At 38.7% G+C, this 14,148-nt stretch overlaps 1 protein-coding gene and 1 non-coding gene across 4 annotated transcripts in view; one reads left to right on the top strand and one right to left on the bottom strand.

The window, feature by feature from the left end:
- Positions 1-14,148, top strand: part of CYP39A1 (cytochrome P450 family 39 subfamily A member 1) — a 96,784-nt gene that overhangs the window by 29,724 nt on the left and 52,912 nt on the right. For all 3 annotated transcript variants that reach the window (XR_015251256.1, XR_015251257.1, XM_025925659.2), the window contains exon 7: positions 4,610-4,700. Coding sequence is in view for 1 of the 3 variants with exons in the window: in XM_025925659.2 (XP_025781444.1) it covers positions 4,610-4,700 (91 nt within the window). In the remaining 2 variants the exon portion in view is untranslated. The remainder of the gene's footprint in view (positions 1-4,609; positions 4,701-14,148) is intronic.
- LOC112862945 (U6 spliceosomal RNA) lies at positions 7,705-7,809 on the bottom strand. Its single transcript, XR_003223806.1, has one exon. It is a non-coding gene; the product is annotated as a U6 spliceosomal RNA (small nuclear RNA).

The following is a 14,148-nucleotide window of genomic DNA, read 5'->3' as shown; positions in this document are numbered from 1 at the left end:
ACCTGAGCCGAATCAGATAGTTAACCTACTGAGCCACCCAGGAGCCACTTTAACTGTTTCTTTTAAAGTTGTTATAAACTAGGGGCGCCTGGGTGGCGCAGTCGGTTAAGCGTCCGACTTCAGCCAGGTCACGATCTCGCGGTCCGTGAGTTCGAGCCCTGCGTCAGGCTCTGGGCTGATGGCTCGGAGCCTGGAGCCTGTTTCCGATTCTGTGTCTCCCTCTCTCTCTGCCCCTCCCCCGTTCATGCTCTGTCTCTCTGTCCCAAAAATAAATAAACGTTGAAAGAAAAAAAAATAAAAAAAAAAATAAAAAAATAAAGTTGTTATAAACTAGATCAAAGCCATGTGCTGTGTGCCACTTCATGTTTGACCCGCACCAGCTACCTGTGTCAGAAGATTCCACATTAGCTTAAGCTGCGTTTACATTATTTGAGAAATTAAAGAGTAACCTTTTTTATGCATCTGTCTTCTACTAAATGGGACTATTCAGCCCATCTCTAATGATACATGTAGCCATTTTTCTTTTTTTCTTCTAGCAAATAGAAATAAGATATTTTAAGTATTATTTATTTCTCCCTCCTCTTAATGAAGGCTTTCTAAGTACTGATAGTCTAGTTTCCTTTAACCTGTTGGAACACAGACTGGGTAAGAAGCGGAAATAGAAACACTGGCCTCTCTGCTCACATGTGTGTCAGTCTTACGTATTTCATCTGGAATGGGCAAATAAGAATCGTCTAATCCTTTCCTCTTCTTTATGTACCTCTGACATTATTCCCTGATTTCTCCTTAGACAGCGTTCTTGGATACCGAGTAAGCTACAGCAAAATTAAAAGGCAGACGTCAGAACAGCTCCCAAAGCAGCAACAAAACAGCCACTCCTGTCACAGGATTAATTTTCAAGATCTCATTAGAGAGGTCCCCCAGAAAAAAGGGACACAAAGCTCCAATTGATCTGACTCAGGGGAAGTCAGTTCTTTGGAACGTGTCCCTGGCATTCATCTGAAAGGACTTAAATCATTAATTTCAGAAAGAAAGTGTCTGATGATTAGTGAAAGATCCATCTTGCTGGCGCTTGTTGGCATCTCCAAGAGGCAGCTGGTGTGTGGACAGACACCCTAGAAAGGCTTCAGAGAGTGAGGCCCACTGCCAAATCCCCGTTCTGGGTGACAGTGAACCGATTGTTTAACCTCTCTGATCCTCAGTATTCTCATCTATAGGATAGGATGAATGTGATCTACCTCATACGATAGTCGTGACGGTTGTATTTTTAAGACATGGCAAGTGGCTAACAGTCCCTGGCACAAAGAAGGTGCTCAATGAGTGTTAGCTTTCTTCTTTTATAAAAAGTAAGGCCATCCTTCCTGTCAATCATTACTTTCAATGGCCCATTAATTATAAGCTGGCTTGGTTCTCAAACCTGGACCAAATGCCCCAGAGTGGGAGTGGCCATGTTGCCTGGCTTCTGTGATGTCCCATAAGTGCCTAGACAACCACTGCAGGCCCTGCTGGAGGGACAGGAGGTGGGGCCTGTCATTTCTTCTCTTCTCTCCCACTCTGTGCTCTGCCTCCAGGCCCATGGAACTCAGACCTATCTGAAGGATAGTCTTGGGACAGGTCACTAGAAGGCTCCATTATGGCCAAGGTGACCTTTGGTGGGCCGGCCCAAAATATTAACCATAATTTGTGAAATTATTCCTGTGGGGAAACCACTTCCCAATTCCAAGAAATTCCTTTCAAATGAACTTTTTAAGAACATTTTTCCAAAACTAATCTCACAGCTGACATTTTGTCTTTGATATCGACCGCTATTTGAAGCTCTTTCTAAATCCTTTTGGTAGTGACCACTACCCCCCACCCCACCCCATCTCACTTTCAACTCGCACAGCATGGGTTGTTGGCACCACACCTGGCTCCTTTTTCACCTGATTGTATTTCATATCCCCAGCTAGATGTGTAAAGTTCTTTGGGCAGGAATGATGTCTTGTACATATTTGTGTTTACCATGATTGTAGAAGACTGACATGTTATGGAGACTCCCTCAATATTTATTAATCTTTTTTTGAATGGGGGAATAAAATTTTTTTTTTTAACGTTTTATTTATTTTTGAGACAGAGAGAGACAGAGCATGAACGGGGGAGGGGCAGAGAGAGAGGGAGACACAGAATCGGAAACAGGCTCCAGGCTCTGAGCCATCAGCCCAGAGCCCGACGCGGGGCTCGAACTCACGGACCGTGAGATCATGACCTGAGGAAGTCGGACGCTTAACCGACTGAGCCACCCAGGCGCCCCTGAATGGGGGAATAAATGCTGCTGAAGAACATACCCAATTCATCTTCTCTCTAACAGAGCTGGGCAGGGCTTTCCTCTTTGTCCATTGTTACCTTTGTTCTTACCTCTCCAGAAGCATTATAGTGGCTGCTTGTGAAGTCCAGTGAGCCAGGGCACCCTTTTTCTTTTTGCCCAGCCCTCACCATGGACTTGACCCCTTTGACAGAACTCTAATTGTCATTTTTGGGAGCAATGTTTAACTGAGAGTGCCAAGGTCTTGTGGTCACTTAGTCTTGTTTGTTGATTCAGTAATATATGTAAATTTCTTAGTTTCTTATTACTGTCCTTTTTTTTTTTTTTTTTTTTTTTTTTTTTTGAGAAAGAGAGAGAGGGGAAGGGTCAGAGAGAGAATCTTAAGTAGGCTTCATCCCATGACCATGAGATCATGACCTGAGCTGAATCAAGAATTGGATGCTCAACTGACTGAGCCACCCAGGCGCCCCTACTCTTTGCTGTCTTTTATGTGTCTTTTTCTTTTCTTTTTGAAAAAGTAATTGAGCTTTTTTTTTTTTTTTACCAAATTTAAGTGATAAATAACATCGTTGTACAGCCATTTATAACTTAGCTGATTTTCTTGTGTTTGTTATAAAAATAAATATTACCCAATTTTTGTGAATGTCTAAAACTCTAGGTACTAGTTAGTGTAACTCTGAACCCCTCTTTTGTATAACTGAAAGTCTATGTGCTATCACTAAGCTGTTTTTTCCCCTAATATTAACTCTGACCTTTTATTCATTTATTGAATATTTATTTTTGAGAGAGAGAGAGAGAGAGCGCGCGAGTGTGTGCGCACAAGCAGGGGAGGGGCAGAGGCGGGGGGGGGGGGACAGAGGATCCAAAGTGGGTTCCATGCTGACAGCAGAGCGCCCAATGCGGGGCTTGAACTCATGAACCATGAGATCACGACCTGGGCCAAAGTCAGATGCTTAACTGACTTATCCGCCACCCAGGCGCCCCGTGAACTCTGACCCTTTAATAAATAAGATGAACTGAGGGTGGAGTGGTTATTAATTAAATCCAATAATTTGGCCTTTCCATCCATAGATAATAATAGAAGGGGCCCGAATGGGGAGACAGGAGAAGAGAGCTTTCTGGTCATGTTTCTTCTAGTGTAAATCGGCCTGGATGATCTCTAGGATAAGTCTTTTGTAATGTGGATAATGCCACGGAAAGAGGCTCTCCAGATGGTGGCGGTCTTTGTTCTCCCATTCACTTTGTTTATGTACACAGTACCATATTTACCCTCCCACAGACAGAGTTCCTGCCCCAGAGGGGAACACCATTGAGCAGTATCGAATTTGGCTTATTTGAGAGCTTCCTTCCGATAATTGCTCTTCCTTCTTTGACCACAGAGGGGAGTATTGGGATTATTTAAAGGTACTTACAGTTACCTCACAAAAAAGACAAAAAAACTTAAGTGTTTTAAATATTAAGTATTTTCTGAGTCTTTCAGGACTGATTTGCCTAGATGAAAGTTCTGTCACAATACATATTTACAGAAAGGATGAAAGGGAAACCCAAGCTTCTTTTAACGATTTTATGCAAGGTGACTGTGTAACCTAAAAATAGAAGCAAAAACATCTACCCAAGTTAGTGGAAAGTTAATTTTTGAAATGTATGGCAGTATAACTTTACCTTGTAATACCACAGTGAGGAAAGACATGAAAGGATTTTCTTTGGTCTAGAGAGAGAATTTGCAAGCATGCTGTTTGGTAACCTTCAGGTGTGAAAGAACCGTAGTTTTGATACTGAGTAACTCTCATCCTTTAGTTTATTGTATTTTAGGTATACTTTCCTAGGCTTATTGAAAATTACCATGTTTTATTTGCAGAATATATGATGTGCTCATTCATTTCTATTTCAAGGAAATTAAATTTTAGAAAATGTTTTTGTCTGGATTAACATTCTTAAGTGTCATAATTCGTTGCTTCTGGATATTTACTGTATGCCTCTGTAATATCTTCTAATGTGAATTACTAAAAAAAAAAAAAAAATCCTGCCTCATGTTTTAGTAGAGATAGTTTAATCTGTATAAACAATATAGTTAAACTACCGTGACAGAATGAAATTATAGATTTGGCTCTCAGAGACGGGTAACATCTCTGTTGTTCATAAAGTCTGTTTTCAAAAATGCTCTTCAGTGTGCTTTTAAGTTTAATTTAAACATTTTCCTGGCTTCTTTTCATGTTTACAGCTAATATTAAGTATGCTTTCACTCACTTTCAAAGAAGCTTGTATTGTTTGATACATGGATTTGTTGTTGTTGTTTTTATTTTTAAGGTTGCATTTTGGACACTTGGATTTGTCCTCTCTCATCCCAGTGTCCACAAGACCATTGTGGAAGGCATATCTTCTGTGTTTGGCACAGCAGGTACTAAACCTGGATTGAATTACACAGTTGAAGAGATATCTAATAAATATGCGCTTGTCACATGTCATGGGCAAACCTAAGTGCCCAGAATTTTATAGAAGTTGAACATAATCCAGAATTGAACACAGGATATAAACTGATCAGGTAGATTCCTAGAATTTAATTACTGTCCAGGATTTTGGAGGTCATCTAGTGCAACCCCCTTACTTTCCAAATCATGAAATAAGTGCTAGAAAGATTGTGATTTGCTTAATTTTCCTACTTAAATGCAAGTATATATATACTTGCGCATATATATATATGTGTGTGTGTGTGTATGTATGTATATTTATACTATGCATATATATACATTTATACTATACATATGTATACTTGGATGCAAACATATATAGGCTTTTTCTTCAAATATGTGTATATCTTTATATTGTTTTCAAATATGCTACTCACTAACATGCCTTTAAGTTTAACTTAAACATTTTCCTAGTTTCTTTTTTTATTTTTTTTATGAATATAATTTATTGTCAAATTGGCTTACATACAACACCCAGGGCTCATCCCAACAAGTGCCCTCCTCAATGCCCATCACCCATTTGCTTAGTTTCTTTTAATGTTAAGGGCTAATACTAAGTCCACTTTCATTCACTTTCAAAGAAGGTTGTATTGTCTGATACATGGGTTTTTTGTTTGTTTGTTTTTTAAGGTTGCATTTTGGACACTTGGATTTGTCCTTTCTCATCCCAGTGTGTATGTGTATGTGTACACACACATACACACACACACACACACTATATGTATATGTATGGACACATATATATGTATATACACACATACGTGCAGGCTTTTTCTTCAAGTCTCTTGGACCTTCAAACCTCTTGGCCCTTCAGTTGGTTTTGGAATTCAGGATTTTCCAGATTTTTGTAAAAAGTAATATGGTGCATATATTACATAACATAGATGTCAGGTAATGTTTTGTCACTAAAGGAGTTGTTTTAAAAGTTAGAGTTAGAGATTTGGGAGGGTTCGGACTGGAGATGGGGATTGCCACCTTGCACTTTTTAGTTCAGTTTGGGATGCTTGTCATCTGTTTTAAAAAGCAGAAATAAGCTTGAATGAAGACAGCGCTCAACCCCTTGTTTATGTAGCATAATTTGACCCGTTTGGAAGTAGCATCTTTTAAAAAACCTCAATGTGTCAAATTATGTATTCTGATATAAAAAGAATAATAAATGACTTGGAAGAAAACAATGTAATAATAGGACGAAAGTCTGATGCCAATAGATAGTCCCGCCCCCCACCCCCACCATTTCATGATTGCTGAAAATATTTTCTTTGAAATGTTTTCTTTATTTTCTACTGCTTCTTGTTGAATTAAACCAAAAATCAAATTGGCTTGATCAACATGACTGTCTAGGCAATACTGTCTTTGAGCCTTGAGTATGAATAGCAGGTATTGGGGTTGGGTCTTACAGATATGGTGAGGGTTAGAATCACTGAGCACCAACAATGCTAACAAGTTAGATTTTGGAGATACGTTAGTGAATACAAGACTACTTGCCTTTATGGGGCTTAGAGCTACAAAGTTAATGGAAATGTGCATGCCAGCACATCTACAAAGGATAAAAGGGAATGTGTCTTTGATTGTCTCATATTCACCTTTACTGTTTCCTCACTGGAGTCTTCTCCTGACTTAAGGTTCTCCAAAGTCATAATCTTCAGGATTTCTCCTCTGGCAGAAAAATGTTCCTTCAAACAGCAGTACCAGTGTAATAGTTACATCTATCAATGTCTTCAGTTTATAAGACTCTTGCAGAATTGAAACAGTTTACCTAAAATATCAAATGTTCTTTGCTGTGTGTATATGGAACGATTCAGAATCCGTTTACGCATAAGATGTAGTAGCAGCTCAGGAATTTAGAGGTGAGAGACCACTCACTCTTTGAAGGTTGATATCAAGGAGGATATCTATGTGTGACAACGAATTCTGTCAAAGAAAGCACATTAGAGTGCATGGAACAAGAATCTGACTTGTACGGCAGTTCTCACATTCTTAATGCTCTTCTCTGTTACAAGATCACCACTTCTTTCTTGGAGATGTCCTTAGTGACTTGGATGCCTCTCCACATCTCTGTGGCCTCAACACTCACCACTAGAGCCCATCCCAGGCATGATGGTCAACTTTCTTATAAAATAAGTCTCAGGGTAAAAGTCACTGTTGAATAATTGGTCCTTTGTATCTGGCTTCTTTCACTTGGCACAGTATTTTATTTCATATCATGTTATTTTACATTAATTGATTTTCAGATGTTAAACCACCCTTGCATTCCTGGGATAAAGCCTACTTAGGCATGTGTGTAATACATATAACTTTTATGGATATAAAATATCCATAGTGTACATATACATATATTTATATCCATATGACCTTTGTAATTTTTATGTTGCTGGATTCAGTTTGCTAGTATTTTATTAAGGTATTTTATATCTATATCAAAAAGGGATATTAATCTGTTTTTTTCTTTCCTTGTGATTTGTCTGGGTTTGATATCAGGACACTTTTGGCTTTATAGAATGACTGAAGAAGTATCCACTCCTCTTATGATTTTTCAAAGTGTTTGTGAAGGAGTGATGTTAATTCTTCTTTAACCATACGATAGATTTATCAGCAAGGTGATCTGGTGCGGAGATTTTCTTTGTGAGAAGTTTTTAATTAATTCAACCCCTCTACTTGTTATAGGTTTATTCAGATTATATATTTCTTATTGTCTTTAATTGAAATAAAGCTGACGCATAACATTATATTAGTTTTAGGTGCACAATATAATGATTTGATATATGCATATATTATGAAACGATCACCACAATAAATTTAGTTAACACCCATTATCACACAGTTCATTTTTTTTCTTGTGATGCAGACTTTTAAGACCTGCTCTCTTATCGACTTTCAAATACATAATACACTGTCACGTATTTATTATACCATTGCTGTACATTCCATCCCCAGAAAAACGTGGGACACTTCACAAATGCGTGTTATCCTTGTTCCGGGGCCATGCTAATCTTCTCTGTATTGTTCCAGATTTAGTATATGTGCTGCCAGAGTGAGCACTGTCTCTTTTTTCTTGAGTCAGTTTTGTGGTTTGTGTCTTTTCAAGGAATTTGTCCATTTCATCTAGGCTGTGTGACTCGTTACATTCATATTATTGCCTGTAATCTTTTTTATGTTTGTAAAACCACTCGGAAAGCATCTCCCTCTTTTGTCATTTTAGTGATTGTGTCCTCTTTCTTCTTTTCTTGGTCAGTGCAGCTAAAGGATTCTCAGTTTTGTTTTCAAAGAACTAACTTCTGGTTTTGTTGCTTTTATTTTCTCGTATTGCTTTTCTATTCACTACTTCTTTTATTTCTGTCCTGATCTTTACTATTTATAATTTATATCCCTTTATGTTGATAAAGGGATATTCTTTATTTTGTTCTTTAAACATAATTTTTCTTACAGTCTTTGAACACGTTTTAAAATATCTGATTTAAACTCTTTTTTTTTTTTCTTTTTCTTTTTACTAAGTCCAACATCTGGTTTTCTTCAGGGATGGTTCCTACTGATTGCTTTTCCCCTTGTGTATGGCCTGTATTTTCTTGTTCCACGTACTTTTGCGTATTTCCCATTAAATGTCTTGTAATTTTGTGTTGATAATGGGACATTTTAAATAATACAATGTAGCAGCTCTGGAAATCAGATTCTCCTATCTCCTCAAGGTTTATTGCCACTGCTCCTTGTCACAGCTCTTGTTTGGGTGTTTCTTTATTGACTTTGGTTAACTAATTCTGTAAATTTTGCATTATCATGTGTGGCCACCTGTGTTTCTGCTTGGTTAGTTTAGTATTCAACTAATAGCTGGATGAAGACTTCCTTACACTAAGAACCAATAAGACTCCTCGGTTTGCATGTTTTGGATTTCGTTTGCATGTCGGAGCATGCCTTCAACACTCCGCTAGGCAGTAGGCAGCTCTGCCTTCATGGTCACTTCCACTGACACAGTGCCCCAAGGTCAGCCATGAGTCAGACCTTAGAGCCTTCTCAGGGCTTTCTGGAGCCTGAATAAAGCCCCAGGCATTTGTACTGTCCTTTATAAGCACACATTTCTATAGTCCCAGGAATACACTGGACCTCTTCAAAGCCCTAGGACATGTCATTCCCTAGCTCTTCATTTTACTCTTTTTGATTTGCCTGTTGTGTGTCCCAACTGTTGTCTATTGCCTCGGGGAGCTGCAAAGTCCATTATCTTTAAAGGTTTCCAACCAACACCCGAGGGGAAAAGACTTACTCCACTGAGTAAGTTCCAAGTCCAGTCAGATAAAGATAGTCTTGTAAGTGGGACCTTTGTAGGGAACCCTCAGACAGGCCAAATAATGAGAATTCTCTAGGAATGAGGTTTTGAAGGAGTTCCAATATCATTCTGTCCCCTCTGATGGCTGTTGAGCTGCTGGTCTGCACTGTGATTGTAGGTGATTGGTTTTTAAGGCTACCATGGATCTATGGCGAGAGGGATGGGAATAGGGCACATTAAAATGTCATTAAGCTTGCTCTTCTTACCAAGATTTAGCCATTTTTCTTGGATAAAAACCCCCTGGGTTGCTGTAAGCTTTGGTTAATTTCCAAAGGTCTGAAAAAGTTGATTCTGGCGATTTTTATCAGATTTTTCATTGATTTTAAAGAGGAAGTTTTGGGAGTCCTTTACTCTGCCGCTTTTGCTGACATTACCCTGCACCATAAGTTTTAAAATTTCTTTTTTTTTTTTTTAATTTTTTTTTTCAACGTTTATTTATCTTTGCGACAGAGAGAGACAGAGCATGAACGGGGGAGGGGCAGAGAGAGAGGGAGACACAGAATCGGAAACAGGCTCCAGGCTCTGAGCCATCAGCCCAGAGCCTGACGCGGGGCTCGAACTCCCGGACCGCGAGATCGTGACCTGGCTGAAGTCGGATGCCTAACTGACTGCGCCACCCAGGCACCCCTTAAAATTTCTTTTAAGAAACCTTTCAAATTCATTGTTAACCCGTCATTCATCTATTTATTTAGCTGCTCTTCAACTCTGTTTTGAGGGTGATAAGGCATTGTGTGAAAATATCAGGGCTATGAAGATGAGTAAACTGTGGTACTGGCTCTCAAGGAAGTTCGTGAATGAAGTGTACTTTATTAAAATGAAAACAGATTTGGAAGTATTCAGAAGATGTTAGGAAAGAACAAGGAATGTTTACATTGTTTCTTCGGAGGTGTGTACCTGTTGATGGCTTCTGTAGGTTTTCTATGCTCAGAACTCTTTTCCTTGTTCTCATTCATGTTTTAGTAAGCTTGAATGTCATTTCCTCAGGTCTTTTCGGCTTGCCCTTTCTGAAGTCACTTTCTCTAACTCACTCTTAGTGATTTTGTGACTCACCTCACTATTTCCTTAATAAGAATGATTATTTTGTTTATTAGTCTGTCTATCTATCTATCTATCTATCTATCTATCTATCTATCTATCATCTTCTGCCTTTTTCATCAGAACATAGCCCCTCTAACAACAGGAACGATGTCTATCTTGGTCTCTATGGTAGGTATCCCCAGCTGCCTAGAGCCAAAATTACTCAACAAATATTTTCTGAGTAAATTTAATGAACAAGTATAAGAATATAATTTTTAATTTATTTTGATTTTTTAAAAATGTTTATTTATTTTTGAGAGAGAAAGAAACAGAGAGACAGAACGTGAGTGTGGGAGGGGCAGAGAGAGTGGGAGACAAAGAATCCGAAGCAGGCTCCGGGCTCTGAGCTGTCAGCACAGAGCCCGATGCGGGGCTCGAACCCACATACCGCGAGATCATGACCTCAGCCCAAGTCAGACGCTTAACCTACTGAGCCACCAGGCGCCCCTGTATAAGAATGTATTTTAAGAGATGAATGTCTTAGTTTAACTTTCATTGGCAGCTCTATCACCCATCCCAGTAGACAGTTTATATGAAATGAATATTTTATGTAAAGAAGCTTTTGATGAGTTTCTGCACTTGATTTTTGAGTTAGAAGAATGCTAGTGTCAGCTAATATCTGATCAGTACTTTGAGACACTGAGTAGTCTCAGGTCCAACTAACATTTCTCTAGGGTTTTGAACTCTGTGCAGAATCTTCTTACCTACAATTTTATTGTATCCATTGATCATGGGTGAAATATGCATTATCAAATTATTAAGAATCTGACAAAGAATGTTTTGCTTTGTTACAGAGTTTTTGGGCATTCCTGGAAATTAGTCGTTTTGTTTTAAATTTTAATTGTTAGATCACCAGACATTATGTCAGTTGCCTGTCATAACCTCAAAAACTTAGTCCAAATGCAGGGGTCAGAATGCCTGGGTTCAAATCCAATCTGAGATACAAACTACTGGTTAATTCCTTACTCAGGTTACCAAATTCTTCTTCTTCTTCTTCTTCTTCTTCTTCTTCTTCTTCTTCTTCTTCTTCTTCTTCCTCTTCTTTTTTAATGTCTATTTACTTTTGAGAGAGAGAGAGAGAGAGAGAATGAGCAGGGGAGGGGCAGAGAGACAGGGAGACACAGAATCTGAAGCAGGCTCCAGGCTCTGAGCTGTCAGCACAGAGCACGATGTGGGGCTTGAACTGTCGAACTGTGAGATCATGACCTGAGCCAAAGTCGGATGCTCAACCGACTGAGCCACCCAGGCGCCCCACGTTACCAAATTCTTTAAGCCTGTTTCTTCTTTAGACAAATGGCAAAATAAGAGTGCCCACCTAATGGAGTTGTTAGGAGAATATGGCAAATATAAAGCAGACAGCACAATATTTGTCAAACTATAGTCGTTTTATGAATCTTAGCCATGACCAAAACTGATATAACCTGTATCAGTTGTATAAAATTTTACAGTCTTGTCACATCATGATATTAGTGACTGTTATGACTCTGAGTTTTTCTACATTTAAGTATTAGCATTTCCTTTTAAAATGCCATAGTTTTCTTGAATGTTTACAGCAATAATTGAATTATTTTGTATCAGTTGGCCATCCCTTTAAAGGGACTGAATGCAGCAGAAATATATCATGAAGACATTTCTAATATTATCCTAGAGGGTAGAAACAATAGTAACAATAATGGCTAACAGACCCAATTCCAATTGCTTTTTTTTTAATTTAAAAAGTTTCTTTAATGTTTTTTATTGTTTTTTTGTGACAGAGAGAGAGAAAGAGGGAGAGAGAATAAGAGCAGGGGACGGGCAGAGGGAGGAGGGGAACAGAAGATCTGAAGCGGGCTCTGTGCTGACAGCAGCAGGCCCAATGTGGGGCTCGAACTCACAAACCGTGAGATCATGACCTGAGCTCAAGTCAGATGCTTAACCAGCTAAGCCACCCAGGTGCCCCTCAGTGTCCACTTTTTTATATCACTAACTCCTAATGCAAAGTCTGGGTTGGTAGATCTGATTGGCAAAGTCTTATTTTCACATCCTAGCTTCCAGGGAGGCAAGGGGAGCAAGAGTCTGGCATTTTTCAGCTCTGTGATGGTAGGCAAGCTTCTGCTGAAGCATGGGGTGCAGATATTGCACAGTCAAAACTAACACATATCGATATGTGTATGTAAGTAATGGAATATGTATCTTTATATATATATGTGAGTATAGAAAATAAGCATATTTATTATATTACCATATAAATATATTTTTATAAATGCAAACACATTTCATAAATATAATATGTACCTTTATGTCTAAATATTTGTGTACATACACACATAACATCCCTTGACTATTCCCAGGTGAGGTGACCCCTTGCTAACAAAGTCCATGAAAGCAGACAAAGAACAGTTAAATCTTCTCACCTTTCTCGTGTCGCTTTGTACTTGTATAAACTATGAATTTTCAAAAACAGCGCAATAATTGACTGACACACCTTTGTGCTGCCCAAAGTCAAATGCTCATTTTTTTTTTTATTAAAAGTTTTTTTTTAGCTTATTTCAAGAGAGAGAGGGAGAAAGAGAGTGGGCAGGGTAAGGGCAGAGAGAGAAGGGGGAGAGAATCCCAAGCAGGCTCCACACTCTCAGTACAGATCCTGATGCGGGGCTCAAACTCATGAACCGTGAGATCATGACATGGGCCGAGATGAAGAGTCAGACACTTAACTGACTGAGCCACCCAGGCACCCCTAATCTTCTTTATCCTGTGTATCTAAAAATTCACACACTTGTAGTTCAACCAAACTTTGTGTGTTTTGATAAAGAAAGAGGAGCTTTTGTCTTTGTTTTTTTCTGAATCTCTTCCTCTTCCTAAAGGGTTTTATCTATTCTCAATATAATGAACATTGCTCTTTGTACCCATAGAACTGTTCTAAGAAGAAAATAAAGCTATTCATGTTTTTACTTTAACATTAAACTACATATTATGCCATATTTGATTGTATTAAAGTATTTACATTTTAATTTGTATAATGTCATTCCATTAACCCACCATTTTGGTTTACTTTTCTTTTTTATTTTAGTTAAAATGTAGGACTACAGGTTTGTTTAGGTGCTTCTTGCATTTTTAGCTTCATTGTGCTTTGTATTCTCTAGATAACTACTAAAGGACTATAGGATCACAGAAGATTCACCAACACAGCATAAATACATTTATGAGCAACTGACCAAAAGCAAGTTCAGGCACTCACATTTGGGACCTGCTTAGGCTATTAAAAAGCAATTTTCTTTTCCAATTTTGGACTCCCACGGTGAGGGTCTGCCCACCAGGAGAGGGTCATTCTATCTTAAAAACAAAACCCATAAAAATGCAGTTGAAATCTTTAGCTGGTTATATTGGCCCTTTCTACCCTTCTTTTTTTTTTTTTTTAATTTTTTTAAAACTTTTATTCATTTTTGAGAGAGAGAGCACAAGTGGAGGAGGGGCAGGGAAAGAGGGAGACACAGAATCTGAAGCAGGCTCCAGGCTCTAAGCTGTCAGCACAGACCCCAATGCAGGGCTCAAACCCATGAACTGTGAGATCATGACCTGAGCCAAGTCGGTTGCTTAACCGACTGAGCCACCCAAGCACCCCATCTACCTATTCTTTTTAATGTAAGGGAGCATTAACACTTTTTTTTTTTTTTGCATTCAGTTTTACTGTGCATTTATTTAAAGGAAAAATTAATAAAACTTAAAAAAAATTTTTTAATGTTTATTTATTTTTGAGAGAGAGAGAGAGAGAGAGAGAGGGAGAGTGAGTGCCAGTGGGTGAGGGACAGAGAAAGAGAGGGAAACACAGAATCTGAAGCAGGCTCCAGGCTCTGAGCTGTCAGCACAGAGCCTGACGTGGGGCTCGAACCCACAAGCTGTGAGATCATGACCTGAGTCAAAGTCAGACGCTCAACTGACTGAGCCACCCAGGCGCCCCAATAAAATTTTTATGTTAATATACAAGGAACCAGATTAGTAATAGAAAT

This window comes from Puma concolor, chromosome B2, assembly GCF_028749965.1.
Source record: "Puma concolor isolate L17-30 chromosome B2, mPumCon1.1.hap2, whole genome shotgun sequence".
NCBI classification, from domain to species: Eukaryota; Metazoa; Chordata; class Mammalia; order Carnivora; family Felidae; genus Puma; species Puma concolor.
Note: the sequence above shows the minus strand (reverse complement) of the source record. Positions and strands in the feature narration are given on the sequence as shown.